General features: G+C 43.2%; 1 protein-coding gene across 3 annotated transcripts in view; it reads left to right on the top strand.

The window, feature by feature from the left end:
* Positions 1-26741, top strand: part of ATP10B (ATPase phospholipid transporting 10B (putative)) — a 563398-nt gene that overhangs the window by 493852 nt on the left and 42805 nt on the right. For all 3 annotated transcript variants that reach the window (XM_078653419.1, XM_078653417.1, XM_078653418.1), the window contains 10 exons: positions 2536-2621; positions 6456-6562; positions 9063-9194; positions 11735-11862; positions 15022-15274; positions 16293-16528; positions 17353-17541; positions 21797-22397; positions 23699-23796; positions 26000-26126. In XM_078653419.1, coding sequence (XP_078509545.1) covers positions 2536-2621; positions 6456-6562; positions 9063-9194; positions 11735-11862; positions 15022-15274; positions 16293-16528; positions 17353-17541; positions 21797-22397; positions 23699-23796; positions 26000-26126 — 1957 coding nt within the window. The remainder of the gene's footprint in view (positions 1-2535; positions 2622-6455; positions 6563-9062; positions 9195-11734; positions 11863-15021; positions 15275-16292; positions 16529-17352; positions 17542-21796; positions 22398-23698; positions 23797-25999; positions 26127-26741) is intronic.

Below are 26741 nucleotides of genomic sequence, written 5' to 3' on the forward strand. Positions count from 1 at the left end.
TCGAGACGTCCCGTTTAGACTACGGGAATGTCCTATTCTTGGGCGCCACGGAAAAAAGTCTGGGACGTCTACAAGTCCTTCAAAACTCGGCAGCTCGCCTAGTGCTGAGGCTTCCGAAAAGGGCAGCGTCGAAAACTGCGCTGGCGGCCTTACATTGGTTGCCAGCTAAAAAGAGTCATGTACAAAGCTCTCCTCATATGTCATCGGATATTATGGCAGAAAGCTCCCTCCTATCTTCATGACTTAATACAAAGATATGAGCCTACAAGAGCTCTTCGCTCTGTAGGCACGGGCCAGCTGAAGGTTCCCCGTGTAAGAAGCGCCAAACTTGGGGGCAAATCCTTTAGAGTTTTAGCAGCTCAAAATTGGAACAAACTTCCGCTTTGCCTCAGACTGGTAAGATCTGAAGTCAAGTTCAGAGGTCTCTTAAAAACACACCTGTACAGCTCATAGTGCAGGGTCTGATTGGCTGTTTCCATCTTAGTTGATGCCTTCTATTCTTCTCTCCATAACGCGGGGACACGCCGGGATGGCGTCACCATGCGCTTTATAAACTACTTTATTATTATTTATTATTATTATTATTATTATTATTATTATTATTATTATTATTATTATAATTACACTGAATTTATGAAAAATTCACACGTAGCAATCTGAAACCATGTCAGCTATGTCTTTGCCTTGTGTTAGAAGGCAGCATATGGGCGCTGCTCTTCAGGGCCCATATGCTGGGCGCCTGGACACTCGTGGAGGAGCAGTGCACATTTATTCATTTGTGGGTATCCATGGCGTCAGATGGTGATACACAAGCATAGTATTAGACTGCATGAAGACTTAATGAAATATAAAAGTTTGTGTTTGGGCAGCAAGCATATATTTACCAAAAATGAAAAGCTCTCATTTCAGAAAAAAACGGTACTTTTAAATGAAAATGATAAGCATTTGTTTGTGGTGACAGTTTCCAAAACGAAAGGTGTTTATTTGGCAGACAAAAATGTGTATTTTCACAAGCTGATGTTTAAGGACAGTTATTATCAGGTTGACTCATAGAACATTAGAGTCCATTTGCTGTACATTGATAAAAAAGTGTGCACACTTTTATCAAAGTGTGCAATTTTTCAGGAAGGTACTCGGCCTTCATTGAGGGTTGCGCCTTTTATTTTATTAGAGACAAGGCAGAGGCACAAACAATCATATAAAATGTCAGTTCCCAGCTTTGTCTGAAGCATTCCGAGGCAGAGATGGCAAAAAAAACAAGACATTCTATGGCTTTCATCTTAAATTGTCACCGGACTATGATTCATCATCCCACATTAGTCATTTTTCACTCTTCTGCCTTTTTTCCATCTGTATTTTAGGAAGCAATTAGCTTGCAAGCTAAAATGGCAGCCCAGTTAGGAGTGACTAAGCACTACTTTACTTTTAAATGAAGGGGGTGTGTATGGTGGGCTGAATAGAATTTTGAAATCTATCTATCAAATTATATTGTATGAGTGATGTTCTATGTCGGTATATATTATGTCACGTATTAGAAGTTATATGTTGAATAAAAAAGGCAAAATGGTATTCTACAGTTTATGCAACAACCTGTTTTGCTTGGTAATTATTTTTTGTTTTTAACTTTTATGTTATTTTTAAACTGAAATGTTGGTTTATGTGTTATGGGTTACACAATGTGCCATGATATATATTAGGTTACTGGCTCTGTGATTTTTGATGATAAATTATGAATGCTCAGTCAGAGAAATATGTTATATGACAGAATTACTTTTCAGATGAGTTATGTCTTCGGTAGATCTACCGTTTTATGGTATTTTTACATTTATATCTGGATTTGATCATTTACATTTTTCTCTCATTTATTTGTTTATTCATATTTATTTTGTGTCGTGAAAAAATAAACTGCATCCTGTAAAGTCCACTCAGACTCGGAAGCCCGGTGACGGCCGGCCTTTGAGCTCTGCGGGAGCCATGTATAATGTAATGCACGTGCATGAGAACATGATCATTATTCAAACTGAGTGCCACCACAAGTTTACATCTGCAGCTATTTAAGCTTTATAAGGAAATCTCAACAGTTTATTATAACAGTCTCACCTGTCTGTCTCCATAGCATTGAAAATCACTCAAAAGAAGACACTTTTTCCCAAATGTAAAATAATTGTAGGCAAGGAAATCTATTTCTATCTCTTTGTTTGTTTTTAGAAATTGGGAACTTTAATAATTCGTCATATGATAGTCTGTGATAAATGATATGTTAAATGCTGTATTAAACATTTGATGTCCGGTAATGTGGTGATGTATGATATGTTGGGTCTATCTTAGAGAATATTGTATGATATGTTACATGATGTGTGTTGCCAAAAGTCTTGGGTTATATTTGACTTATTATGATGCATGTTATGATGCACGTCATATGTCACAGGTTAAACTTTGGTGTATGTTAGACGGATGCCGAAAAAGGGGCTGGCCTCTATTGGGCTTTTTGTTTTTGTTCTCTCTATAACCTTCACCTCATCCATTCTCTTCCAGGCAGAACCGTTTGATCCTGAAGCCTTCAAGGACACCATCGTCTGTGAGAAGCCAACCAACAACCTCAATAAGTTCAAAGGTTACATGTAAGTGGCTGGTGAAAGCATTTCACCTTGGTGCAGGTGTTTTCCACAACTCCTTACTTCTGCCCCAAAATACTTCCTTGTAGCTGAAACAAGAGAATGAACCCTCTAAAAATAAAAAAAGTCCAGTTGGATGTCAGTTTGTGAACTACGGCTCTTGTTTTCCTCAGTTCCCCATGAGCAGTTATGCCTTGTGGGTACAGTTTACAGGTCTATTGTAGGACTTTCTGCCCCTCACATTCCATGTACAGGCTACACACAACTTTCTGTATCCGAGGACACTATATTTATAGTGCTGGACATTATTTTTTAAACCATTCTGTTCTGGTACTCATTTCTCTGAACCAGGACTACAGCTCCCACAATCCACGTGTTTCTTCAGCGGAAGCTCAGAATTGGAAATAAGGTGTCTCCAATACAGTGAGCCTTCTTTTCACTTTATACACATATAACTTGACCTTGCAGCTTGAGCGAAAATGACACAATACTACATAACCAACTGGTATTTACAGTAGTGATCGGAGATGGTGAGGGTGAAAGTGAAGTGAATTTAAAATTACCTCCATCTCTCAAGCTTGATTTTATTCTGTTGGGGTTGGTGCAAGGCTAAAATAGAAGGTGGTGCATAAATAGAAGGGCTACTATTCTATAGCACCTACTTAAGAAATGTGAGTGGTCGACATGTTTCAGCCCCTTCGGTGCCCAGTCGGGTCGGAGGGCTTTCTTCAGGACCAAAAGGAGGCACGTAACTGTTCCATGACGTGCGTATATAAGCAGTGCACTTACCCTTCTTCTCAGTGCGCCTATTCGTACACAGGGTGGGTATGGGTCAGTAGTACCTATAACTTACGATGGTGGCCAATTCGGCTCCGTCGGGTAATGAGTAGACTTGCTCTTACTCTGGAGAGTCTACTGTGCAACTGGTGCTCACTCTGTCTGCCCTGCCAGGCTCCCCCTGATTCATTATAAAAACATAGTTTATAACAAGCATTTGCAATGCAATGGGTCTCACATTGACACAAGTTTAAGCTATTGGCATTGTAAATGAAAATGCCTATTTTTGTTTTTTAAAACATAAATAAAAGGCATTGTCATTTACAATGCCAATAGCTTAAACTCGAGTAAATGCGAGACCTTTTGCATTTCAAACGCTTGTTTAAGTTTAAAACTGAGAGCAGCGCCACTTCAAGGACACGTCGCTCTGTTTCTTTATCCTTTTCTCTAACTTTAACACTGAGCGTGGTGTCCTTGAAGGGGGAAACCCACTCAGTGTTAAAGTAAAAAAAAAGGGAAGAAACCGAGCCCGGTGTCCCTGAAGCGGACACTGCGCTCAAAAGTTAAAAATAAGAAATAAATAAACAAAGTGTGGTGTCCCAGAAGTGGACGCCTCGCTCAACATGGAAGTTAAATATAAATAAATAAACTGAGTGCGGTATCCCTAAAGCAGGCGCCGAGCTCACGATACAAATACAACAAAATTGCATCCGCCATCGTCCCCATCAGTGCCCATAAACAAGAGTGCTGAGCCCCTAGATAAAGCCGACTGTGTAACGAGCCAAGTAAAAGGGCCAGTCGTTATGGATGGTAACAAATGGTGACAAGGCGGTAACAAGGAGGGACTAACAAGCCTCATAATGAATCGGAAGCCAACATTTACCAAGGGCAATGACACCAGCCAATGAAAAGTATGGGCAGAGAGTGGGCAAGGCTTACACAGCATACTCTACTAATGCATGCCTCACAACCTAAAAAGAAAGGGGTGTTTTTTCATATCCTGACCTATGCGCACCAGGAAAATGATTTGTTCTTGCTACCTGCAGATGACACCAGATGTCTACTGTGACCAATTGACTAACCAAGCCATCCAGCTTGTGATACAACGCATTTTTTATGAAATGTGAACAAAGCCGCAAAAGTGCAGTCGTCTTCATCAATATGGCCGCATTTTTTGTGCCTAGGCCAATACAAAAGATTTGAGTTCCAGATGGACTGATTTCTGAACCACACCTTGCACTGTACTTATTTATTTTGGTAATTTCTTGACATTTATGGGCCTCAGTTGTAGCCACAGGTGCAGTGGGGTGCTTTACATAGAACAATTAATTTACCATAGAACATCTTTACAAATTCTGGTTCCAACTGCACTCTGAGGTAATCCGCATGACTGAGGCCTAGCTTCAAGGGAGGGGATAAACTATGTTTGAGCCTGAGAAGGGGCCTTAATTTTTTTTATAGAAGATAAGAGAGGGTGCATTGCACATGGTATGTAAAGAAGTGCAGTGGTTTGACTGCACGCCTCTGGGGGGGTTCTTTTGGAGTTTTGCAGAAGTGGACAAACTACAAAAAATGGTCAGATATATCTGGAACACCGTATTCAGAGTGTATACCCATCTATATACTCTAGAGAATAAGGCACATCTGCCAGTTTTGGCAGGTCGTCCAAATGACCCCCTCTGGGTTTTCCCTTTACCTTTTCCCCACCACTACCTTTTCTTTATATATAAGTGTCCCTCTTCCGAGATTTCCTAGTCTTCCCACTCAGGAGTCTGCAAGTACCACTTTGCACTGTCCTAGCTTAAGCTCACCAATACCTGCTTCGCTCCCTCTCTTCCAAGATCTCGGCTTGCGATATCATGGCCTATGTTTGGATTCTATCATGTTATCAAAATCTAACATCTGTGGTCTGGGTGCTTTTGCGTCATTCACTGCCTAGCTTATCTTGGAAAGCTTAATTTTTTAAGTAGTTATTGTATGGACTTTGGACCACAGCTTTTCTCGTTTTATGGCTGCATTCCACAGGTGTGGTCCCAAAGCTGGCATGCAGATAACTTGCACTGCAGAGAACATTGCGTAAAGGAGGCATTCTCTCTGTATTGTTGTGTAAGGGTGTGCTCACAGCTGTTCTGTGATATTGACTTCACATCTCAAAAATGAAGGACTCCAATGGGGGATATTCAGTTTCTTTAACATTACGCAGTGGTTTGTAACCTGCATGTCATAGGTTTGAATTCCAGGATGTCCAAACAACATTGTGTCTTTAGATATCGATTAAAGTAGTACCATGGAGTTTAGTGAACATTTGAACACAAAGAAATGAACTCCATTTGTCATTATAATCTGTGTGCATTCCTTGACTTGGAAATGGAATCTGGTGGCTCTACATTAGCTTAGGACAATGTCATCGGATGCGATTGGCTCTTGAGCTCATCATCCAGATTGCATCACTCCCTCTCCTATTTTGAACTGTGTAGTGTCCGCATAGAAACAGGTTTGATGGCATCCCTGCTGCCTCCATGGCCATATAGTCTCAGCACACTGTGGCTGGCACTGGAAATGGATTCAGATCACCCTTGCACCCCAGGGGGGTGGCATGGTCCTTGGGACACCTGAGGAATTAAGATCACGAATTGTGGGTGTGATTTGCGACGTAGGACCTTATGGCAAGCAGAATGCAACAGCAAGCACATAACTTGTAACAAAAAAAGACTGTACAACCAGGGACTTCATTTTCCTGCTCGTTTCCTACCCAACATTGACACACAGTATGTAGTTCCCAGCTGTACCCTTGCTAAATCGAACTCTGAATAAAGATGGCTCACATGGGTCACTTTTAGGAAGGTGGCATGTGTGAGAAGTGAAATATCTTGCAGGATGAAATAAAACTAAGATCCCAATGTATTTGTGGGCCATATTTGTATGAGGCGAGGGATGTCCATGTTCCCTTTCTGTAAAAAGTGTTGGTTTAACCCCTTTCCTCCCCCCCACCAGGAAGAGCACATCGCCTCCCATGGGCTAAGCAGTGATGTGAGCAAATGTGTTTCTTCATCTCTCCAACAGAGACCACTCTGACCAGAGGAAGACCGGCTTTGGCAACGAGAGCCTCTTGCTTCGGGGGTGCACCGTGAGAAACACAGAGGAGGTGGTAGGAATCGTCGTATATGCAGGTAGAACCTTTCCCCCTGTCCCCTACCTCTTAGTTGGATATAGTCTCAGAGTGAGAGTGAGAGAGAGTGAGATAGAAAGAGTGAGATAGAGACTAACTCTCTCACTCCACATACAGTCATTCTTTCCTGCCCCACATGAAAGCAGCCTATGCGTTTCTTACAAACCCGCCTCCCGTTTCCAGGGACAGCCATTCTCCCAGCTCCACTTATCTGTTCACGGAAAAAATATATTCCCCCTGCTCTCCAATCATGTATGCCAGAATAGAGATTGGTCCTTATCCCCTTCCCTTCTAGGTGCATGCACCAGTCTCTAGCTACCTCCTACTCATATGCACGCAAAGCCTCCCTCTACTTTATTGTGTGTGTACATTTCTAATTTGTACTCTGTCCATCCTCTGCATGAATGCACGTATTGTCTCCCCTCTCCTGTTCTCCACTTTTCTGTATGCACATACAGCTAATTTCAAGTCCGAAAAACAATAACACATGTTGCTAGGTAACAGAAGCCACCAGCTACCTCTGATGGATCTTTGGTTGAAATGTTCCACAAGTCAACAGAAGGACAACCAGTCGACAAAAGTCAAGAAATTAAAACTATGCAATGATATGGCAGTTCAGTTTCTTGAAGAGCAACTCCTCCAAATGCAATGAACCAGGGAAGGGTTCAGAAATGTCCCCTTTGAAGTGGGCTGTTAATAAATGCAGAACAGCCACTGTGCATGCAATCCCTGCATGCTCTTCTGAACTGTAGCTCATTGAGGTTGTTTCTCTCATTGTATTGGTCTACCTAGGGATGGCACCGTTCAGATTTCCTGTCTAGTCATGGGACCCCAGAACTAGGCACCCTAGATGTGGTGACCTTTGAACCACCTCTTCCTAGTAATGGGCCCCCAGAAGTAGGTGCTATAGACGTAGTCTGGCCACTGGTTAGTACAGTTGTCAAAAAGCCATCCCTGGCTGTGTCCCTTAGAGCTCACCCCAGCAGCAATTTTCCACTTCCTCACGATCCGGTCTCAGTGTTAGGTCACCCTAAGGCTACTAGGCACTTCTTCTGTTTGACAGTGCTCTAGGGCCATCCCACCGGTAAACCAGGACTCGTGTTCCACCTAAAGACCTGTCACACCATTGTATTTTTATTCTTACTTTCAGTCACACCAAACATAACACAATATTTGATCTTCTTTTTCCTTTCATCTCAGGAAGCTTGCTACTAATATATCGACACGCCTTTCATATACTGGGGTTTGATTGCAATGATTTTGCCGAGTGGGTAAACCGAATATCTTTGGTCTACTTCCTCATTAACAGTTTCACTCCAGTTTAACTAATTTCCCTCTGCAAATTGGAAAAAGTATTGATCCAGAACCTTTCTAATCAAACTGATTCTTTTGATCACATTCCATAATCACCCATTCTTATGTAGGTTTTTTTTTCTCCCCGACATGGATATTTCAGTGTATTTTGTCTTTTCCCATGGCAGGGTTCTTTTGAAAACATTACGACATTTTCGACATTTTGATGCTTATGAAAGGATGTCAGGCCTTGGGAAACATTCACGTCAGGAGAGCTAGGCACATGAATGGCTCTGCCCCAACCTTACCGGCTGTTCTAAGGTGGACCTGACATGCAACTGACGTTACCCCAGTGATGGTGATCATACCTAGTAAATTCACAATTTCCCTCACCATAAATTGCTTTAACAGGATGTGCATAGCTCTAGCTAAACTTCATGGCGTTTAATGCACTAAACTACCCCTCTATGCATGTAGTGTTCTGTGGGTACTAAGGATTCCACAGTGTAGGTATATGACCCACAAAATAACCTCTCACAGACCTTGTAACTATAGGGACCCATACATAAAGTCTTATGCTTGGCAGTCCTCCTAGTCTGCTATATGTGCAGATCACAAGTAAAATCATGCAATGAGTGTGCTAAAAATACTTTCTCCCATGTAATTTCGCCAGCCAGTATGGACCATAGTTCAACTTTCTACTTGGACTTGGTTTGCATATATTTTGTTACTTCAATGAACAACTTTGAATTTACACATTCCATCCAGCTGAATTTGCAATGCTAGTTACTTCAGTGGAAAGCAAGAGCCATTTGAACATGGATCCGGGCCCCAGACAACAAACAACTAGTAATTAGTGCCACAACAGTGAAAAGGCATCCTTAACAAATGGATAGGTTTTCTGAGGACTTGCTGTTTCTCAGACAGGGCTGTTCAAGGAAAAAGTGGAGGGAATATTCCAGTAAAGTTAGACCCCAACACAGCAGTTGTTACTACCCTACATCCAACCCTACTAGGCTTTCTACAAGGTTGGTTCTGAGAGTAAACCTGTTTTCTGCTGCTGCCCAAGCTCCTGGGCATGTAAGAAACAATGCTTGCCATACGTGCCCCAACCTTTTCCACACAGCTCAACTCAAAATAGTATGTCGTTGAATTGCAAACATTGGTGGGTTCCAGGGTCCTACTGAATGCCCTTTCTTTTCTCACAGGTCATGAGACCAAAGCAATGTTGAACAACAGCGGCCCCCGCTATAAGCGCAGCAAGCTTGAGCGACGAATAAACATTGACGTCTTCTTTTGCGTTGGATTGCTCTTTCTCTTGTGCCTCACAGGGGCTCTCGGTAAGAAGTGCACCCAATTGTGGGTTAGATTCGGGTGGAGGATGTGGGGGAAGAATTTATGTTGATTTTATTTCCTGCTATGCCTTTGGCGAAATAACTAGTCTTTCCTGGCCATTATGCATGGGCGAGCGTTGTGACCATTCCAGATCCAGACAGTGATTTTCGAAATTTCTTTCTTCATAGAAATTATTTGTAAATTACCGAGTTACAGGTTTGAAATTCATATCAGCTATGGATTCTGAGAGAGTGGTGCTATGGAAAACAAAGTTGTAAAGTCGCAATTTTGCTTCTGAATGTTTGACACAATTCTGGCACATCCAATTAATTGTACATCTCATTCAAGTTTTCAAATCCGCAATTTGACCATGACCATGTGTCGATTTTTCTGCAAAGGATGAAACCAGAGATTGGTGGTGGTTAACGGAGAGGAGTAGCCGTAGGATGGAATGATAGTCTGGAAGGAAAGGAGGGGTAAAGCTTACAGAAATCAACCATAGAAAAGAAGGAAGCATCAGCAGAAAGTAAGGACAGGTGGAAAGGAGACACAATCTTAGGAAGAAAGGGAAAACGGTTGACCCAAGGCTTGAACAAAAAGTGGGCAGAACAAAAAGAAGAAATGGTAGAACTGATTTTAGAAAAGCCAGACAGTAAGGAAGGACTCGCATATGTACAAGAAAATTGGTGTTCTAGTTGAAAGAAAATCTGAAGTCCGAGAAAGCGAAAAAGGAAAAGTGAACCGAAGTATGACTATTAAAGAAGGAAGATAGAGTTTCCAAATTAGGGCATCAGCTAAGCTGCTTCTTTTATTGGCTTGGAGTAGAACTGCTCCTAAACCTAGATTTTTTTTTTTTTTTTAGACTTTATTGATGGCCAGCTTGGGCCGGTTCACCACCATTTAAAATTCTTTGATTTGAGCTCTGGCATGCCCTGGCAAAAAACACATTTCCCACACACTTGTTCTCACTGAAAAGTTGTTCACTGTGATATGGCGCTCTGTCTTAGACTATGTGTCCAGACTACATTTTCTCTGCATCTCCCTGCCACACCTACGCACCCTCCAGCTTTTCAACTAACAATAAGATGTTGAGTGGCAGGCACCCCATTTTGTACAGAATCAGCCACAAAACATAAGACGGCCATAACCATACCCAAAAACCATCCGTACAGAAACCTTGCCCTCACGCTCCCTCCACCGCATCACCTAGGTACTCCATTCTCTTTCTACCACCTTTATTCTCTTTTCAAAGGGACTATATTGGGAAAGGGTGGCCTTGGGTTACCTCCATATTACCCTTTGGTTTGTTATTTAGGTCTATACCACTTCTCAGGGGACTTGTTACACCTCCACACTACATGGGAAGCATGGACTACAATCTGTATTTGGCATCGCTCTTTTTCTGAGCATATGCTTTTGTATGTAAACCACCGAGTCCCTTTGAGCATCTCCATGTGCACCTACATTGCTAGATGATTGCTGGGGAGAGGAGTTGGCATAACGGCTAGAGCGCTCGACCTCAGACCTGGGGATCTGGGATCGAGTCTCGGTAACGACGGAAAAAACCTCCTGTGATTCTGGACAAATCACTTAATCTCCCCGTGCCTAAAATGAAAGTGTGTCCTCATGTAACGTAACTGGAAGATATGTAAAGCGCTCTGATACCTGATTCGGTTCGGGTCTAGTTCGCGCTATATAAAACTCTGCAAAAAAAATAAAAAAGATGATGCTTCTTGTAGCATTGTGACACACTGTGTCAAATTCAATAAACTGAACTGAGTAGAAAAACTCGCTTTGATATGCTTCCTAAGTTTTGCCATTTCAATTGGAATTTCCATTTTGTGCCCTATAGCATAAAGAACTGCACTGACGCTCTATATCATGACTTTAACATATAACAAGAAAAGTCTTACCATAATACATGGTGGCATTCTCACCTTCATGGACAGTTTAAAAGGGAAAGTGTCTCCTCTTGAAGCCTCATAAGATTTAGAACATTTCAGGAAGGAAAATAATAAAATGTTAGGAGCTAGAGTTTAAATCTGTTGTTGTGCATCATCAAAGATAACCCCAGAGCTTGACAGAAGAAATATTCATACTTGAAGGGCTTGTATGAAAATTTGATATTTATTGACATGTCTGTGTCTCTGAATAGGTGGTAGAGCTGCGGCGATCAGATGTCTATAGAATGACTCTTCCCCAAGCCCCCAGGAGTCTATCAGAGTCCCCTAGGAAAAACAGCGAATCCGCTTCTGGGAGTTGTCGATCTGGGTTTACTGGTTCAAACATCCCACTTGTACTGCAAAGAAATCACTATTTAGGCCGATCAAGCAGATCAAACGTACTTTCTATTGATCCTGGTTTGTATGGCAGCCAAGCCGAGCATATAGTTACTGCATGAATTGTAGTTGAGTTATCTCCTCGTTGGTGAGATATCCCCACTAAATCTCTTTAGACGTCACATGACAGTTTCTGTAGTTTGTTGTTAACTTGCCAAATACTGCTTAGTGTAGACAACTTTCCTTGTTTGTTTGTGTCACTCTAGGGTATGGCATTTGGGTCTCACAGTTCACCACCCATCCTCCCTTTGATGTTCCTGAATCCGATGGAACATACTACTCACCCGCTTTGGGAGGATTCTTCATGTTTCTAACTATGATCATCCTGCTGCAGGTACGTATCTCCCCACAAACCATCTTAGGGTTTCCACGGTATGCATCTAATTACTTCCAACCAGTGTGAATTAATGTCTGACACTTGTGTAACATTTAAACGAGAAGTAGATTATATTCTAGTAAATTTATTTCACAAACTGAAATTGTTCTCAGAAACCCATATGTATTTGCACATCGGGCCATTTAAGAAGTGTAGCTGTAATATTGAAAATTGCATGCAGTATAAACAACAAATTGAATTGTTCCTTGTTATTTAGAAACTTGTTATAGGCCTTAATGAACTGGATCCCACTCTATAATGCCACCGCAAAAGAATGAAAGTCTGAGCCCATTGGTTTTTACATTGTAAGGGTTTTACTATATTTAGGGGATACACATTTTAAGGTTGTGCAATTGAGTTACCTTACCGGACGGCTGTCTTCTGAAAGTTCTTCACTCGGGAGAAGGACTGAGCTGGAGGCCAATGACTAACTAATCATTGCAGTGTGTTTTTTTCTTAACTTTAAATCCTCATTGACTGCATGAACTGTGAGTGGGTACTTTTATTAATCTTTGGTGCCCTAAGTTCTTACTTACTAGGTTACTCAAATTGAAAACCAAAATCTATCTTTCAAGTCTCGATGCAGCTTTTATGGTGCTACCCTACCTTGAAATGGTGATACCCCTGCACCCTCACATTGTAAAGTGGTCTTACCAATGGTTCTGATATCAGGGCGGCCGCTGCTAACTACAGGAATACTCTCAAGGATTTATAGTGTCCCTCTGTAGGATGGAACTAGGTGATAATAACTCCCACAAACCTGGGGTGATTAACAAATGTGTTGGCTCATCCACAGGTGGAGTATTTTGGTCCCAATCTGACATGATAGACATGGTTTTCTTACTGTTTCAGTCCCTGGGTCAATCTCTACACAGGTCTCAGTCAGCAAACCTAAAGACTTTTTTTTTAGGTTATGGTGGTTCCTGTCCTCGTAAGTAGTCAAGCAGCTTGCAGGCAAGGCACAGCAATATGGCTAGTCTGGTGATCTTGGTTTGACTATAGCCTCGAGTTCCACTGCAGTACTCAGTCCCATTCATAGCTAGACACCGTCTTGTGGGGTGTGGTGGTGCAGAGCCTCTTTTCATGTGAAAGCAAATACAAGATATCTGCTGCAAACCACTAGTTGTTTTTCAAGATCTCGAGAGCATGAATTACAAGTCCAGCCATTGAAAAAGTGTGCAATCTGTAAAGTCACAACTGCAGGCAACCAGTGGCCGGCTGGCACACCCGCCTGGAAATTTCCACAATGAAGGGGTGGGAAAGCATCAAACTGATGACAGAAATGGGTGCCTGGGCAGACTCGGGTCAAAGATCCTGAGCTGGGGTAGGTTATTCCTGCCTGTGACAAATCTGGATACATGACTGCCCAGGCAGCCACGTCAGAATTTACCTTTTTTAGCCTTCGGTAGCAGGCTGAATGAATTGCAGCCCAAAAACCAGAAAAAGGTGAACCTTCTACGTGATCTCTGAGGCATAGGCTTTAGGGTTTGCATAGACTGGGAACACTGAGTAGCCTCAGCCCTCATACTGGTAACCACGAACTTGTGCTAAAGGCAACATCCTCTCAGAGGAGCAACCCACTATCCTCTTTTAATATTCACAACATGATTAACCGATAGAACTGGCTGAACATACTTTGGGACTTGCCTTTAAATTTTGTAAAGTGGCCATAAGTGCATACAGCGTTTTTTAAGACAGCCTTACTCTAAACTCCAAAATTGCTACAAAAGAAGGGCATTGTTTATGTTTCTAAGTAAAATGCACTGTACCAAATTTTTTGAGGTGGGCAAATAAGAAAAGGTAAAATGCTTGTCTGTTCTGGATGTCAGCGGGGACCTTCCCTTGTGGGGAACAGGTAGGAGGTGGGGCTGGGGCACGCACCATTTCCAGGGGCCGCAAAACAATGTGAGGGCATGGAGTTCAACAGAGAGTCCATCCCCTAACCTCTTGCACATTGATGGAAAATACCAGCTGCTGGATCATAACTTTTTTGGAAAAAAAGCCGGGCCTAGAAATCGTTTCATGTGAAGTGATAATAAGCATCTGCACGTGAGAGAAACTAATAGCAGCAAAGCATCTATACATATTGCTATTTATAGCGTGTGCCAAAGAAAAGCAGATCAGATGTTTCTGGAGCTGCAATGAAAAGACAGAATTTGTGTGTGTATATTTCTGGGTGTGGGAATGAGGACTGATGCTGAACGCCGAGCTCAGTTTCACCTCTGAATCATGCAATGAGCAGAATATGACTTTGTCACTTGCATAGGCATCGCCCCTCCCCCTTGCTCACAAGGTGGGAGATAGGCTGTTGATTCGCCGCTATTTTTCTTTCCTTGTTGCCACATAAACACCCTCATTACCTAAGAATCCTTTTACTATCCAGTATCCTAGCAAGTAGACTTTTCCTGCTAGAGCAGCAACAAGCCAGGTAAGAGGGTGGTGTGATGCTATCCCTACAGGGACAGTCTTCTGTAGCCAAAACTCAAAAGAGCAAAATATTTGTGCATGGTGTTACAAGGGACACAGTAAATTATGGAACAATCCCACCATCCTCCATAGACATCAATCTATAGGTACTGAGGGCCACAATGACAAGGTGGATTTGCAGCCCTTCTTTAATATTCTGTCGATCTCAATTTCAGGTACCCTTCCTTCAACTTAACTTCTGCAATCTAATGGAAGTTTGCAGTGCTATTGGCAATTTTGTATTCATCTCAGTACAAGGGCCTCCTACTTATGTTATCAACTTTAAGCAAGCGCTCCTGTTAGAGATCTAAATAGTTGAATGTATTGAGGCATGCCTGTCTTTTATTAATGAACCAACGATTCTGTTTTTACGATGAACATTTAGTCAGAGGCAGTGCTAACAGTTCATGCATTACTTCTAAAATAAGGACACAGCACCTTGGGAGCATTTTTTGGCAGGCAAGCAGTAGTAAGAACAGGAGTTTATGTGCTTCTCTTGGATCTGAAGTAACACTGCTTCCACCAGTACTAAACTTTCCCTCCCAAGTTCCTTCAAGGGTGTTGGCACTCTGAGGCATACCGAGTACATATGTATTTATGCGTCGCAGTAACTCATGAGTTTCTAACAAAACTGGGTTCTCCTCTTTTCAGATCCTGATCCCGATCTCCCTCTATGTGTCCATAGAGTTGGTAAAAGTCGGGCAGATCTTCTTCATCCACAATGACCTTGATCTGTACGACGAGGAGATTGATATGTCCATCCAGTGCCGGGCTCTAAATATCACAGAGGACCTGGGTCAAATCCAGTACGTCTTTTCGGACAAAACTGGAACTCTGACGGAGAACAAGATGGTGTTTCGTCGCTGCACCATCTCAGGCCACGAGTTCTCTCACCAGGAGAACGGTAAGAAATGATTTGAGAATACCCCACCTGGATTTTAATATACATCCCTCTAAACCTTCCTATGCTATGTGATCTGTCTCTAGAAAGAAAAGGTGTTAAGGGATAGTTATCAGCTTTCACCTCGGTGTCCCACAAAAATAAAATGTACTGCATTTTTTGTGTCACAACGTAAATAGTTAATCAAACACAAGAGTTTAGCCAACAGTCCAAACGGTTTCAAAATGTATTTTTTTATAAACTCATTTTTTATTAAATTGTAAAAGTAATTGGTAATTGAGCATTATGTAAGTCAGTTAGGGGTTGAAAACATTTTAAAATTCTTTTCTGAAATGTTATCAAAGGAGGAAGGATCCATTTCAATTCCAAGCTCACCACACACAAGCAAATGAACGTGGTGAATGATTTGTTTAAAGAAGATCGCAGACATCAAACTGTGCACAGTTTTAAAATGTCCCCACATTATTGAAGTTTTTTCAACAACTGCAGGAAGTTGAATGAGTAAATAGATCATTGTTTTGCGCATTTCCATTTATCTTTGTACCCTATTCCTGGCTAGAGTCCTCACCTGCCTTGTCCTCCTAGCATATACCTATGCATTTATAGTGCAATATGGCACTCATAATCAGGATTGGTCTGTTTGAATTCCAAGTGTCCAATGACAATTTTGAATGGTCATTGACTGCTGAGTCATCATTTTGCATTCACTATTTCCATTGATTTGCACTCCAGTGCAAATTGTAATCCCTATCAACGAGCATGCCAACTGGCAATTGTAGTTTTTCATGTTTATTTCTGAATTTGTACCGATTCACAGTAAACTGCACATTGCGTTGCTAATCATCAGCTATTTGGATTTGCAATTGGACATTTAAAATCTAGCTGGGAGGACCAGATGGATTTGCATCCTGAATTTTTTGCAATTGAAATTCCCAATGCATCAAGTTTGCCCCTCTCCAATGAATCCCTAATGCAGCAACTAAAGAAATGATTGAACTCTAGGTGTTTGACTTCTTTCCAGCAAAACGCTTGGAACTGCACAAGGATCTGGACTTGGATGATGAAGATTTGTCCAGGAATCGGAACTTTTCTCTGAGTAACTTGGATGTTGACTCGGTCTCCAAGACGGTGAGCCATGGTACCAAAAACCTGCGGCGATGCCAGAGTGCCGTCCCGCGGTTGCATGGCCACTACCGTAAGAAATCCGAAGGTCGATTTGAAGTTCCTACCTCCGAAGTAGCTTTCAGCAGTCCTATCGTGAGTATGAGTCTCTTTTTATTTAATTTTAGTTGTTAAATATTTATTCTCTTTGTCTCTGGATAATTTAAATTAGGATGTAAAGTACCCCCTGGCCTACCAGAGTACTGACGGCCTACTGACATGCCTTGCTGTTTGCAACTTGTGGTAGTTGGTAACCTTTTATAAACCTGATCAAACAGTTGCAACTTTACATTTGGACTTCCATGGAAGGCTCCTTCACGTGTCCAAATGTCTACATTCTTCCATTCGGAAGTTACTTGGCAGACAGAACTATGCATGACAATGAGACGTAAGCGCTGTCTGGCATGTGTTGAGTGTCCATGCATTCTGACTAGGGCAACATTCATTTTTGTTTATTATTTTTTTCTTATTTAAATTGTGCAAACAATGCTACTGGTCCAGGTTGGAGATCCCACATGCAATAAAAAACAAGACAAAAATAGAAAACCACAACAATTAGTATGTTTTTAAGGAAACAGTATAACTCAAGGAAGAGAAGATGGCTACCTAGAGCATATGCACTTAAAGAAAGTTATTCGCAGATAGATAAATTAATCAAAACACATGGAAAAAAAGAGAGCTTAACAAATGAAGCATAAAGACTCACTTCAGTGGTCTTATTCGTGCCTCTACCTTGGGTGTGCAGTTATGTACAAGTTAGCGGACTCTTGTACTGGTGAACAAATAATCTGAATTTTGGCTAACCTATCAAAAATTCCCAAAACATCAGGTATTGCTGTATTGTAATCAGAAACCATTATTCTAAAATCTGTTGGCATTTGGTGCTTTGACAATTCATAACTTTTCCCCTTGTCCTTTAGGAAAAGGACGTGACCCCAGACAGCATGCTTTTGAAGAAGGTGAGAGATGCAGGTGTTCATATTGAGGGGCTGAAATCTACAAAATCAGCAGGCAGCAGCGCCCTTAACTCTGCCATTGGAGATTTCTTCCTGGCACTAGCTATCTGCAACACTGTTGTTGTGTCAACCGCGACAGAACCCAGACAACGGGTATGTATGGCCATTGGACAGCTTGTGGTTATAGATTGGTTTATGCGTGGCCATGGGGTTTCAGATTGAATCTGTACAGAAGAACAATCGGAGCGAAATTCTGTTTTTCTGAATTTAATTCATTTCCACTGAGTGCAGATCATTTCAAAATGATTCCTCAATTTTCCAAGATTGAAATCACTCTAGGAATTATTTTGGTTGTTGGGTAGATTATTGGTGTTTTAAGAATTTACTTAAAGAAAAGACATTGGGTGAAGGTTACAGATGGAGATGTAGATTTGTCTTTTAAGGTTAATAATGTCTAAAGAATTCCTTGGTGGCTGTTCCAGATAATACATTTGTATGGTGTTACTGGGAATGTCTGGCATTTACAAGGACGCAGATTTTCGAGTGTCCGCACCAACCAACTAAGTTGTACATTTCTAGATTTATTGCTGAGGAATGTGTGTCAATACATTGCCCACAACTCTTCTCAAATGTGATCTATGTTGTAAAGGGATTGGGCTTCTTTATTTATTTAGTTTTTTATGTTTAAATCTGTTTTTATTGTTGCAAAATAGAAACAAAAAATAAGCTTACATTGCGAGAGATCATCTCTCTAATATGACACTTAATAATGCAGCTTCTGATTTTGAGAAATTTTAAAACAAACAGAAGAAAAGACCAAAGAAACACCCCCCTCCCTCCCAAACTCCCCCTCCCCACCTGACCAAGTACCTTCAATCGAATGATCCAACCTAACTGGGGAAATAATTGAATTGTATGTAATCAAGCTTCTGGCTGAGCGGAATACGGTTCAGCTAGGCGGAGTAGACAAAGATAATGAGGACAAGTTAGCTCTGAATTCCTTAGACAGCAGTTCAATGAAGGGCTGCCATATTTTTCTAACAGTCTCATCTCGCGATGTTAGAGAGAGAGGGTCAATATTTAGTTTTTAGGGCTCGCCTATTATATCGCGCAGGGATTAATAGGCGAGAGTATAGTAGTTGAAACAAACTCTTGACCAATGGCTTTGGCAGGCGGATTACTCACAGTGCATGTTCCCGTGCACGCGCTTGCCATTTGCTCCCCCCCCCCAGTCGCATCGCATCATCGCATCAGACCCGCCAGAGCTTCAGACTTCAAAGGAATGCTCTACCCCGCCCCCCTCTACCACTTCACGCGCTCCGCAGAATCAGCCCTCCTCCCAGCGCTGCCTGTCCTTCAAAAGCAATTCACTGCAACTTGGTTTGATGGCCGTTGATTGCCGTCTACGATCATACAGGCTCCTTGGTCAGCCTCAAAATGGGGGATTCTGGGTCACTCTTTCCGGTTTGTGCAGAGGTGGAAAATGATCCTTGTCGCAGAGAGCTAATGTAAGCGAGTGCGCACATTTTACAAGTAAAAGAGAAAACACATGACTGGTTTTATTAGTTCTATCTTTTATCCAACAGTTAATTCATTCCCACAGTCCTCTTTTATCAGAATCTCATTTCATAGGCTGCCTGCATTCCACCTTTATTCGCTCTCCCCCTTCATCATCTCATTAATTCCCTCTTTTGTCCACTTTTATTTCATAATCATTTTGCATTAATTTGTCTACTTTATTTGTATGCTTATTGTCTTTTTCTTTTACCTTCTTTTTGTTACACCTTTTCCTCTATTTTTGCATTGCATGCTAATTGAAATTGCAGCCCTTTTAATCCACTTTTATTCCTTCTTGCTTTCTCCCTTTTAACTTATTTTTTGCACCTTCTCTTTAGCCAATTAGATTAATTCATATGATCTCCTGCTCCCCAGCCTTCGTGCCTCGTGCATGTGTATGTATTCCTTTTAAAATCTTTACTTTGAACTCCTGACTGTACCACGAACCCCCGTCAATCCAGCGTTCTCTCTTTTTCTCTCATCCTTCCTCTCCCCCTCTTTCTCCCCGCATTCTCTTTCCAATATCCTCGGCTCTCTCCTTTTCTTACTCTCGTTCCCTCTCTTTTTCTCCCTCCACTTGCGCTCTCCGTCCTTCTTTCCTTCTCTCTCTTTAACCTCAGCTCCCCTCTCTCTCTATCTCTCACTGTCTCTCTCTCTATCTCTCACTGTCTCTCTCTTTGCCTAGATCGCCCAGCCTCAATTACAAACCCTCGAATAGTGCTCCCGAGCCTCGCAGCAGAGAAGGCGCTAATTACACGGCACCATCGATGCCCATGCACGGCTCAGACCCCATTCCTGCCAGTCTCCCAGCCACTCCGGTGCAGCCAGCGCCCCTCCCCGTAGGCCCCTGCTCCCCAGCTCCTTTTGGCACTCTCTCCTGCTGTTTTCCATCTGCCCACTGACCCAATTTCCATATAAAAGGATTCCTTTGAGGAGGTGATGCTGCCCTCGTGAGCCCTTTGATTCCCAAGCCTTCAATGAGGCCCGGAGTCATTGCATTGGGACGGCATGAATATGTTAAACAATTGGCAAACCTGGGAGGGGTAAGGCCCCCATACACCACGTCCTGCACCCCCAGCCCCAAACAAGCCCCAGAGACCGAGCCCTGCTATATCTCTCAGGCTACAGGTGATAAAAAAAAACTCTAGGACTTGCTCAAAAGGGAATTCAAAGCTTCGACAAACTTTATTTGTTTTCGAGACTTTATTGTGTTTTTTTTAGAGGGTGTCAATTGTTTCCAGTATCTGATGCCATTCCAGCTCCATTGACCACCTGGGGCCCTTTTAGAGGGTTGAGTATGAGGGCACAACACACCTGAGCTGAGGTCTCAGGGGAAAATTGTGTGGATGCCAGAGTGTGTGCTTTTAAGCTAATCTACCACAATGAAACTGGAGCAAATGTATAGAATGATTTTCTTGGGAGCACATAACTAACCCATAATAGCAAGCAATAATTAATAACAACTAGATTAAGCAGTAAACCTGGGTTCGAGTAGCGTGCTACTCTGTGTAAATGAATTCAACAGATCGACCAAGAGTAGTAAACACTATATAAATCCACCCTCCATACCACCCTCCAACTCCAAATCCACCCTCCAACTCCAAATCCACCCTCCAACTCCAAATACACCCTCCAACTCCAAATACACCCTCCAACTCCAAATACACCCTCCAACTCCAAATACACCCTCCAACTCCAAATACACCCTCCAACTCCAAATACACCCTCCAACTCCACCCTCCAACTCCACCCTCCAACTCCACCCTCCAACTCCACCCTCCAACTCCACCCTCCAACTCCACCCTCCAACTCCACCCTCCAACACTCAGGAACACCACTACATCACTCGGGGACACCACCAAATCACTCGGGGACACCACCAAATCACTCGGGGACACCACCAAATCACTCGGGGACACCACCAAATCACTCGGGGACACCACCAAATCACTCGGGGACACCACCAAATCACTCGGGGACACCACCAAATCACTCGGGGACACCACCAAATCACTCGGGGACACCACCACATCACTCGGGGACACTACCACATCACTCTGGGGACAACACCACATCACTCGGGGACACCACCATGGGAACACCACCACATCACTCTGGGACACCACCACATCACTCTAATACACCACCACATCACTATAATACACCACCACATCACTCAGCCCAGCCACATCATCAGTCAGCACCACAACAGCACTGTCCTTGCTTGCTACCAACAAGCATTGCCATAGCCAATAGGACTCGAATTAGGAAAGTGTAAACTATTGGCTTTGTGAATAACAATGCTATTTATATATTTTAAAAGCCAACACATATTTAAAAAATGTGTCATTTACAATACCAATAGCTCACACTTTCCTAATGGGAGACCTATTGCATTGCAAATGCTTGTTTAAGCTTGAAAACTTCATTGAGAGTTGGCAGTGGTTCCCTAAACCACAGCCGCGCCCATCCCAGATTACAAAAGGGAGGAATGAGTTAAGAGCGAGATAGATGAAGAGCGAGATAGATGAAGAACGAGATAGAGAGAGAGAGAACAAGAGAATGAGAGAGAGCGAGAGAACGAGAGAGTTGGAAGGGACACTCAAGACACAACTCATTAGAAAAACTGAATACATAACCATTTCTTAGTGCATTCTGCAATTCTGTAAATATTTTCTGAATAATAAATGTATTTAGTGCATTTAAAAAAGCTTTTTACCTGCCACAAACCCTCTGATTCACAGAATCGGAGGGTTTGCGACCAGTAGAAAGCTTACTTCATCTAGCTGTAATTTCCTTCAGTCCTCTCGTATTTTTAACTGTGATGTGCTCCCTTGCTGTCTTTTTCCAGGTGACTGGGCCACCACTGCTGAAATCGGGGAGCTCCATGGTGAGGGTCCAGCAGTTGTTCCAAAAGCTGAGGCAGTTGCGTCTCAGCCAGTCCTCTACTCCCTCCTTATCTGGCACAAGAACTAGCTTGTCCCAAAAGACCAATACAGTAACTCCAGTGAACAGCAACTCTTCAGCCAAAGACAACGTGTCTTCCTCCGGCTTGGCAGAGGGAGCGGACTCGAGCAGTAGCAATCAGGACTCCTGCAGCAAGAGTGGCACCAGTAGTGTGGAACCCTCGCTGGATGAGGCCAATACAGCTGTCTGCGAGGCGCAGCTGGAGTCCGAGTTCTGCTATGAAGCTGAAAGCCCTGATGAAGCTGCTCTAGTGCACGCTGCCCGGGCCTACAACTTTACCCTGGTGTCCCGTACCCCAGAGCAGGTGACCGTGAGGCTGCCTCAGGGTACCCTCCTCACCTTTGAGCTCCTATACACCTTGGGCTTTGACTCTGTCAGAAAGCGGATGTCGGTGGTGGTGCGCCATCCTATCACACGGGAGATCATCGTGTACACCAAGGGGGCCGATTCAGTTATCATGGACCTACTGGAGCATCCTTCACGATGTAAGTATGATAGTCCTTTTATTCATTGTTATGGTTTCATTTTCCACCAATTCATAGTTGATTCATGAGCCCAGTTGTCCACCTCAGTTTCTAGAGACAGAGTCGGAGACCATATATTTGCCAAAGCTAAATTCAGCATGGATTAATATATTCATAACAAGGAACAACAAAATATGTTCATTAATGTTTCAGAATTTCAGAGCTGGCAGGCTTAAATTGTGGTTGCTAATGCCTTTTTCTCTCTTTATTGTATTATAAAGAGAAACCTAAAATGGTTCATATAGTTTTGGAGCTAGGTCTTCTAGCGGATAAAGCGCCTACACACACTGCACTGGCCTGTCTCCTGAAGTTCTTGGTGAAACAGTGACCACATCCGTATTCTGCTGCTCATTCAACTTGTGCCAGGAGTTCTCTGTAGTGATTGTAGCCAGAGAGTGGTCAACCTTCTAAATGTATGGTCCAAGGAGACCTCACGTCTAGAGGCAGAAGCAAAATACTCTGGGCTCAAATCTGTAGCAATTGCGTTCTTAAGATGAATATACTGTACGCATAAATTGTGCATCTTACTGCAAAGTATAAGACGTTGGGGACAGTTCAGGTTAAAAGTGATTTTGTTGTTGTTTGTGTACTCAGGTGAGTTTCTGCCATTTTCCTGAGTAATTTTGGTAAGGTGATCTGTGTGCAGTGGTCGCACACTCACTGGTTTTAGCACATAAGAGCCCAAATGTAAGAAGCTTCAGACATAGGTAGCTTACTTGTTGGCGTTTTCAGCACCTTGGGCATGGGAAATAAGACTTTAGCACAAACATTCCTCTCCTCTCTTGTGTGAGTCACATTAATGAGGGTTGACACAGCAACTGCCACACGCTGACATGCTGTAGAGATCAACACATTTGTTTAGTCTACATTTCTCGCAATGCAGCTCATCCTCACAAGCTCTGCACATAACATCTCACACAGAGTATAAAGTGTTGGTACAATCAGCACTTTCACCTAAAGATACTGTAATTTCACTGCTGTTCATTGATAATTCTGAGCATCAAACTCTTCTCTTTGCCGTGACGCAGGAGAGATTTTGGGAGCACTTCTTATACTACTTCATTCAACAAAGAGAGGGACAGAGAAGTGAATCCGCTAAATCCCAGCTTCGCCCTAAACTATTAGAATCTTACATTAATACAACTACTGTGAGGTGGTTAGTTTCCCATCCTCCACTCTGGCCGTGTTACAAGTTCTGGTGTTTTTGAAAATATGTGACTGGAATACTGAATATAAATGCTTAGGCATGTGAATATTTTCAGGTAATGTTGATGACCAGAAGAAGATGCAGTCCAGGACACAGAAGCACCTGGATTGGTATGCTCGTGATGGTCTGAGGACGCTGTGCATCGCTAAGAAGGTAGGCGAGATGTGGTTTGTGGTGCTTGTGTTACTTAGAAAAACAGTTGGAGATGCATGCTGTTAAACCACCCCAGCTGCCTCATTAATAATATTCTCTTCGACGCTAATGATTAGCTCAGTTCGTCATGAGGCACAGTGGAGCTGCGCTCATGACGTGCTGAGCTCGTCATAACAGCCGTGGAACGCCCAGCGGGGCTAATTCCCCTTCTGTGCGGGGCGTTCCATTGAGTGGGCGGAGTCATGACAAGCTCAGCTCGTCATGAGGACAGCTCCACTGTGCAGCATGACGAGGTGAGCTTGTCACGAGCACTGCGACGCCGCCCGCTGCCCCCCTCCCCCCTGCACAGCGGGGGAATTAGCCCCACGTGGAAGAGGTTAATACTCTGTGTCCTTACATATTAACAATGCTTTGGGTTCTGTGAATTCATGTAGCCCACCGGTCTCAACTAACTAGCCCGTTTCCTAATTGAGACTTTTGGTGGCTCTTGCTTTCTGAGAGAAGTGCATGTAAAGCATATTTTCTAGTTTTTGGAGGAGGCCTGTGTAATGGGGCAGGGGGAGTGGGAGTAACGGAGTCTGAGGCTTTGATCAAGGTTTTCAAGGATGGCTTTATTTTAATGTAGGCTTTTCGTCTCCTGCTAGTCAGTCTCTCTCTAGCGAAAACTGCAGGAACCGTCTTAATGTTCTTGAGGGGCTCCAGGGTGTCTTTGCCTGTCAGGTCGTGGCCTCAGGGTGGTCCGACGATCCAGGAACCCAAAACAGGAGAAAAAGAGAACAGAAAGACCAGGGTTACTGGTACGTTCGATCACGTCTCTCAGGGACCGGGGGTGAGGGAAACCAGGTGCTCAGGTGATCCGCACAGTTATTCGGAGTGCTCAAGTGCTCGTGAAGGGGGGGGTAGTGGGAACACACGGCTGTACAAGAAGTTACACTGGCGGGCAGGTTTCTACTCGGCAGGCTGCAAACGCCGTCCCACCCAACCCGATACTTTGCCCCGTACCTCTGAGAGCCACGCCCCTCCCGTGGGAGCGTGGCGGGGCGGCTCGTGGGGACGATGGCCTCCTGGCTTGCTGTAGACGCCTGGGCTCGCCTCGTCCTCTTCAACGCTGTCCTCCAAACTCCTCACTCGTACACTCCTTCGCTGCTCACACCGTCCTTCTTCCTCCAGGGAAATGCCGTCCGCCTTCTTCCTGGTTCGTACCTCTTTTGGCTCAGTTGCTCCGATGACGTCGGAGGGCGGAGTCTCGTCACTCTGGAAGGCGCTGTTAAAGGCGTCCCTTCCTTGGTCTTCCTCGTACTCCCATGTGTGTCCGCTTTCCTTAGTGAGCCAATCGTCCTCCAGGTAGGTGGGCTCGTGCTGTTGAGAGGGGAGAGAAATGGGTGATAAGGGTACCTCCGACCACCAGTCTCGTTGTAGGTTGCCTTGTTCGTCAGGGGGACGTCCCGCCCCATCACAGCTTGTTAGTGCCAAGTTGGTGAGGTACTGGCACATATTTGATGCTGTAACAATAAATATTTATGTTTAGCTTGCCTGCCTATGCGTCTGAGAAAATTATGAATGTATTGTTTTGACCCGATGATATGCTCACCACTCCGTTTTCATTCTCTATTATTTCTGTGCTTTATTTTCCACCAAATCCCCAATGCTTTCCAGACTCATGCTCTGATAGAAGAACTCTAGAAGTCACCAGGAAACCACCATCTGACAAATGCATACGAAAATGTCACACATTAGCAGAGATTTATTATTTTACAATATTCCTTGTCGAGCTGAATAAATACTTATGAAATGCCGTTGCCATGGGCACTGGTTTCTGATGTGGTTAATGTTAATTTTTTTTATTTATTTGCCTATTTCCAAGTTTCATGTTACTTTCAATTCTAAAAGTTTCACTTATTGTATCTGAAAATGCTAAGAAGCTGGACAATTGCCAGTTCACCAGTTCATGCAAATCGTAGACATGAGGCCGTGGAAACGTCTGGTTTCTCAGATTATCTTCATGCAGTCTGTCATAGTGTAGAGATGCCACTATTGGGCAAGCCGCGCTGAGGCATAATATTTTAGCACAAGTTTATACTGAAACAGAATTAATTTGTGACTTTCCACCGGACAGATACACTGGGGTCTGAACTGTTGGAGAAATATTCTTTTAAATTTGTCTTGGAGTAGCTTATTGGTGTTTTTCCCCTATCTTGTACAGGTTTTAAGCGAATCTGACTTTCAGAGATGGTCCAATTACCGCCAAGAAGCTGAGGCTGCAATTGAAAACAGAGAGGAACTTCTGATGGATGCAGCACAGCGTCTCGAGACAAAACTGACATTACTTGGTAAGTAAGACTTCTTTCAAGGATGTTCTGGGAGATAACAATTTGCATTTTACTACATTGCCATGGTCAAAATCAACTTGTACACAGCTGGAAAGGGACTGAAGGTGGGGCCGAGATACAACCACAGCAGAGTGAAATTTAGCCAATATGGATTTAGTATCAGATAGGTTGAGGTGGCCTGTCAGTTAAACCCATTGTCATCTTCGTTATAGTCAGTGGTATACAATAACATTGATGTTAGCTCCACAAATTGTTTTACCCCAGCATCCCCCCCAGAAGGTGCTGATATAGAACACTATATTCTGAGAAGTTTAACCTCAAAGGTATCCTAGGCATGGGAGCTTTGCTATAGTCTTCATGATCACAAACTCTTTCTCCATGGAATTCGTTATGTGGCAGTCTGTGCCCCTCCGCCCCCCTACTTGTGCACTGGGTGCCTAATAAGTCAGATGACATAACCAGAATCAAGTCACAGCTTGAGTATACGTCAATTGTATTTGCACATTGCTCATTGATAAATTGTTGAGTCAACATACAGTGAGCCTCAAGCGAGTGCAGCTGCCAGATCTTCAGCTTAAGGATGTCTTCACTGGTTTCTCATGTGGGTCATATGTA

This window comes from Lissotriton helveticus, chromosome 7, assembly GCF_964261635.1.
Source record: "Lissotriton helveticus chromosome 7, aLisHel1.1, whole genome shotgun sequence".
Lineage (NCBI taxonomy): Eukaryota > Metazoa > Chordata > Amphibia > Caudata > Salamandridae > Lissotriton > Lissotriton helveticus.